At 38.9% G+C, this 6,000-nt stretch overlaps 1 protein-coding gene across 2 annotated transcripts; it reads right to left on the bottom strand.

Annotated features, from left to right (window-relative positions):
• Positions 1–1,759: 1,759 nt before the first annotated feature.
• On the bottom strand, positions 1,760–4,911 carry LOC120731471 (glutathione hydrolase 5 proenzyme-like). 2 transcript variants are annotated; one of them, XM_040028476.1, is made up of 4 exons: positions 4,668–4,908; positions 4,419–4,501; positions 3,870–3,976; positions 1,760–1,991 (listed from the first exon to the last, which is right to left on the bottom strand). In XM_040028476.1, exons 1-4 carry the CDS (start codon positions 4,739–4,741, stop codon positions 1,890–1,892), a joined length of 366 nt encoding a protein of 121 aa, XP_039884410.1. In that variant the 5' UTR covers positions 4,742–4,908; the 3' UTR covers positions 1,760–1,889. The 2 variants fall into 2 exon arrangements, with proteins under 2 accessions (XP_039884410.1, XP_039884409.1); XM_040028475.1 differs by lacking the exon at positions 1,760–1,991 and adding an exon at positions 2,011–3,701 and having other exon boundaries at positions 4,668–4,911.
• Positions 4,912–6,000: the final 1,089 nt, after the last annotated feature.

Genomic DNA, 6,000 nt, shown 5'->3' with positions numbered 1-6,000 from the left:
CCCACAACATGTGGATCAGTTTATTTAGTCTGCTGGCATCTGTGACCCTCAACCTGCTGCCCCCGAATGCAACAGCATAGAGGATGGCACTGACTACAACACAAATACAAGAAGATAACATTAATATGTAGGCATAGTGAAAACTTCTGTTTGCGCTTGTTAGCCACTTGGCATTTCAAGTGGCTTGGTGGTGGTTGGTGGCTTGGTGGTGACAGCCACCAAGCATTTCACTACATATCGTACTGTGTATGACTGTGTACGTGACAAATAAAATTTGAATAAATAAATTTGAATTTGGCTATGATAGTAAACAGTAGACACTGAATCTTTTGGACTGTGTTCAGCAGGGCGCCAAACAGGCTAGGACCGTCACTGGGGCTAAATAACTATTTATCTGCATCATATTTTAAGAGATCTGGCATAAGCAGGACTTTATCATTGACAAGTGATATTTACAAGGATATAAGTAATCTTTTTTTTCCACTGTCGTATAAAAATATTCCTCGCTCGCCCTGTGTCTTTTATCCTAAAAGCCCAGGTCCTGTACCAGAGACCTGGGCGCTTCAGTGTCCGCATATCGTCACTGTTCGTAGGACTGGAGTCTTCTGTACAGAGATCTCAGATGTCATTTCTGGGGTCACACAGCCTGCACCTGGGGTCTTGCCTGCAGTGGTAGACCCCAGCCGCTACTGATCTTGTGCTTAGGCGTGTTCCCGCGCTCCATGATGCATGCCTATACAGGCTAAGCCTACGCTGGAAGCCACTGAGGTGTTCGTTAACGGGGGTGACGCGATATCACTGGTATGCATGCATTCATTAAACAGCCCAATAACTCCAGTTCAGTTTCAGTTTTATTTGTCATATGCAAGTTAGCACAGGGTCAACATTGCAATGAAATGTATTTGAGGAGCAGCAGACAGTCACTCGGCAGTACGTAAAAAACAGTACGAGCAAAATGTTTAGAAAATGCAGTAGTACTTATCTTGTTCATGTTTATCTATTTTAACATAACAGCGCAGCGGTCACAAACTGTTTGTCTTCTTCCGACTAACAACACACCTGACGCCCATTGAGTGCGTCCACCTTAAATACCTTTACATAAACCTACCATACAGAAACAGAAACAGGGGACCTCTAGCGGCAACATAGGGTATTAACCCAAAAAATGGCTCCTACACCTTGTGTTGTCTTTCAGACCAGCTTAGTCCAGCCATTGTAAATTTTTGTATGTCAGCCACATCTCCTGTGGTACATGAAGTGCAGAGGCCTGTCTTTCCCTGATGGTTCCTCTTCCTTCTCCTCTTCTTTCTTGGCTTTCTACTGGCTGAAGTGTTCACTAAGCATACGATCAGTTTTGGCCATCTTCCTGATGTACTCACAGATCTCTGTTGTTTCATCCTGGACGGTGTTTCTGACACTCACTAGTCCTCGGCCTCCTTCCTTCTGCTTAGTCTACAGTCTCAGGGTGCTGGATTTGGGGTGAAACCTTTTCATACATGGTAAAGAAACTTGTCTAGATGTCAGTGGCTTCTATCACCTGCTTTGGCCAGCTTATTCTCTCAGAAGGGACAAAAGCCTGTCAGCAACATCCCTTAGATCCCCGAGACACACAAACCCTCCTGCCACGGTAAGGTAGCTATTCATCGATTATTTTTCTAATAATGAGAAAACTAATAATAATAAATAATAATACATAGAAAACAAATAATAATAAAACAGTAAAACACAGACAATATATCAAATGTTTAAAATGTGACATTTTACTATTTTATCAAAAATATCAATTCATTTTGACTTTGATGGCAGGAGCAAACATGCTAGGTCGGGGCAACTAAATGTTTAAATAATAAGTGGAACTAAAAACAAACAGCTGGAGGAACATTTAAAAGTTAAGATAATTTGCAACAAGTCAGTAACATGATTGCACATAAAAAGAGCAACTTAGAGAGGCAGAGTTTCTCAGAAGTAAAGCCGGACAGAGGGTCACCAATCTGCAAAAACATATTATGGATCAATTTCAAAATAATGTTTATTAGTTTAAAACTGTGAAAACTTTGTGTATATCTCATCATGTACAGCACATCACCAAAAGACTCACAGAATGTGTGCAAAGGACAACACTAAAAGTCAATATTGGATGCCTCACAGAATATTTCAATTAACAAACTAGAAATCTAAAAAAACAAAACAAAAAAACTGGGAAAACAGACCCAGGATAATAAATGTGAAATCATTTAAAATGGACTGAGGCAAAATGGAAAACTGTTCTGTGGTCAAGCTAATTAAAATTTTGAATTTCAACATGCTTCTTTAGTTAAAATTTTAAGTACTGCCAGTTACTGTAGACAACTGGCATCATTGATTGATTGAGGATACTTTATTTCTCCCGAGGGAAATTGTTTTAAAGGCTGCCAGACAACCGGCATGTGCTCATGATAGTGCCGGATAAGTGCCAACATAACAGTGGGAAGACAGAGAGGTACGAAAAAAACCTGTAAATACACAACACATGAGGAAAGAGGAGAAAAAAATAACCCCTCCCAGGCTGAGCTCCTAGTTTGAGAACAGAGAAGAAGAAGAAATCACCACAGCACAGAAAGCACAAAATCTTTCACATCTTACAACATAAAATCGAATGATTTCATGTTTATATCTCAGATACTAAAAGTTATGTCATAAAAAATATTATTTCAACCATAATTAAGCCAGATTAGGTTATTAGACACACAACCACAACAAATCAGATATTAAAACTGAAAAGTTGTGTTCTCTAAAAACAATATAAGGTCACTGAATCTTAAGGTTGATGTCTCACAGATGATGTCACACATCCTTGTGGTATCACCATTTAAGATAATGTTATGAATAAATCTCTACAGTGTGTAAGCTTTGCTGTAGTGACATGGCTGTAACAGCGACATCAGCCCTGGTGTTTTGGATTCATCCTAATTAACTGTGATTGTGTGTTTCACATATACTACATGTGTTAACCTGAGCATTGTGACTGTGGCCATCTTGTTATGTGTTTTAAAACTGTTTTTGTTTTCTTTCTTTTGAAACCAGAAGTCCAGATATAGACAGGCCACCCTAAGCGTACTCTACTTTATGATCCTTTTGGACTATTGTGGGGTTAAAATGACCAAAATAAACATGCATTTAGTAAGAGTTAAAATTATGAACTGGAACTATAAACTTATTAGGACAGTGTTTACTGTGAGAATAATCAGCATCTTGTTTAATGATCTTTAAGTACTATGCACACTATTGGCTACAATTTTGTGATTTTGTGGCTGCGGGAGTATCTATAACCTTAAAGCCAGGCTATTAAACTAACACCTCTGGCTTTTGGCCTCAGTAACCAGCTGCTTTGCCTTTTTTCCTTTCATCAGACCATGCAGAGATACAGCTCTCCTCCTTTTCCACAGCGTTAACTACGTTGTAGAATCTTGTTGCTGGTTGATGATTGTGTCCCTTTTTCTTAAGAGCCTCAATTACATCCCGAAGTACAAAGAGGAGAAGAGATTCAGATGGAACAAAAGCAGAATTTCTTATTGTGGCATCATTTAAATACACTGAATATTTACACGTACTTTTTCAAAGTTGGGTTCAAACTTTACTGCATTTTCAGAGTCGACATAAACAACTGGAGCATTAATTGCGTCCTTAAGGCTCTTTCCAAACCAAAGGTGGTTCATGAGCGCCTTGAAGAGAAATATTAGAATACATTGCAGTCTTTCAGATGGGAAAGTGATGATTAGAGGATGGATTAGGGTGAAAACTTCTGTGACTACAGTGTTTACTCTTACACTAAAGAGGATCTGTATTATTTTCTCTCCTTAGCAGTTTGTGTGATTGCCATGGACACGTACCAAAGCCATTCCAGTACTGGTCATACTCCCACCAGTCAATCCAACCACCAGTGTCTTCAACTGAGACTTCAGCAGAACTGGAGCCATAGAGGAGGGAGGCTGCTCTCCTGAGAAATACAACAAAAGCCTTGAGTGACAGCACAAAACTACAACCCACACTCATCACTGTTAAGAGAAAAATGATCACATATAAATTGCTTCTGAATGATGTGAATCAGATGATGATGATGCATTTATTCAACCCGGACATGTGCCATTTACTTTTGTTCAGCATCATCAGACACTGATGAATGCTGAAGGAAATGTTGTTTGTTTTTTGTTTTACTTTTTTCTTCTGAGAAATGTGTGTTGGAATGTAACAAAAACCTTGCTTATGAGTTAATTCTAAATAGACTTTATTCATTCCCTAAGAAAATAACTGCAGGAAATAAAATAAACTCTGTGTCATTAGTTTTGAAACAATCCTCACTGTGCATCCTGATCTCCACAATGCTCTTCCCTGTGCTTGTTTTAATATTGAGTGTAAAATGTATCCAGCTGATCCCTTACCAAAATTAGATATTGTGCAGAAGTCAAACAGCACATCATTGAGGATGATTCCAGTGCTTGGAGAGAGGAATCTGGAGCCAAATCTGTAAGTAGAAAACGGTAAATGAATGACAACACGTACGAGTACAGAAATTTTGCAAAGCAGCTTCTAAAAATAATCTTAAACCTTTTCAATCTTTCAGTTTCAAAGGAAGACACATTTTTGATAGCTGCTTCCTAACAGTGAAACAGTTTCATCCAGACACTGACATGTGGTTGATGCTGCTGGTGACAGACACAGCGGATCCATCTTCGGTCAGCACAGACACATGCGTGGTACCCATGCTCTCCAGATTCGAGGTGATGCCGTAATACTGGAGATCGTGAGTCTTGTCGCTGCTGATCAAGCTCCGTATGTTGTCTCCAAAGCTCTGTGATTGCAAAAACAAAAGCTTTAGAGCAGGGCTGCCCAATCCCAGTCCTCGAGAGCTACTATCCTGCAGCTTTTAGATGCGTCCCTACTCCAACACAGCTGAATCAAATGGTTTGATTACCTCTTCAGCATGCCATCATGTTTGGCAAAGGCCTGATAACAAGCCATTCATTTGATTCGGGTGTGTGGGAACAAGGATGCATCTAAAAGCTGCAGGACGGTAGCTCTCGAGGACCGGGATTGGGCACCCCTGCTTTAGAGAGAATACAGGAATATCAAGACAAACAACAAATTAAAGCTGAATCTTAAAGAGATTTGAGTTCAAAAACCTCTGATACATATTTGTTTCAAATATTATGCCTTTTTCCATTGCAGTTTGACATCAATTTAGTAAAAAATAATAACAACAACAATAATAATAATAATAATAATTCTTTTTTTTAAACCAGGAGCTTCACTTAAATATTTTATCTATATTTAGTATTTTGTGCTGAAATGTTGCTATTTTTACTCCAGTCAGATCTAAATACTTCTTCCACCACTGTTCACTGTTCAAGTTAAACAGCTCAGCTCAACACATTAAGATTTCTAGAAAATGTCAATTTGTGATTTTGTGATTTCAAAGTGTAGAAGATCAGCATCTCTGCAGTCGGTGTCTTTTTGTTCCCTTTTGTCCTTTTCCTCTAAAGAAATCACCAGGCTCAGTGGTTGAGATGGGGGAGCAAAGCAACAACATGTTAACAGAAACTGCTGAGGTTCTTGGATGAACTGGAATATTTGAAACGTCAAAGCCTTGATCTGAGCGGGCTGCAGTCATCCATGTGTCCTGTTCTAATAAACTTAAATGTCAGGAACCCTTCTTTAGATCTGTTCAGTTTTATTCATATAGCACCACTTAACAATCAACAATTCTTGTCTCAAAGCACGTTATATTGTAAGGTTGTAGGTGTACAGTGTTAATCTAGGACAAATGTTCACTCAGATTCATTCATGAAGTGAATGCAAGTCGATAACCAAAGGTGGGTTTTTGCCATAACTGACTGTATCATGAGTGGACAGACATGGATGTAAACCACAACTGAACTGAGTCAAAACAACCATAGCAGTGATTCTAGCTTAAAGATACTCTGGATATTGTTAAATGTGCAAATACAGTCCATAAATATTTAG

The sequence above is a fragment of the Simochromis diagramma genome, unplaced genomic scaffold (genome assembly GCF_900408965.1).
Source record: "Simochromis diagramma unplaced genomic scaffold, fSimDia1.1 OVJJ01000781.1, whole genome shotgun sequence".
NCBI lineage: Eukaryota > Metazoa > Chordata > Actinopteri > Cichliformes > Cichlidae > Simochromis > Simochromis diagramma.
Note: the sequence above shows the minus strand (reverse complement) of the source record. Positions and strands in the feature narration are given on the sequence as shown.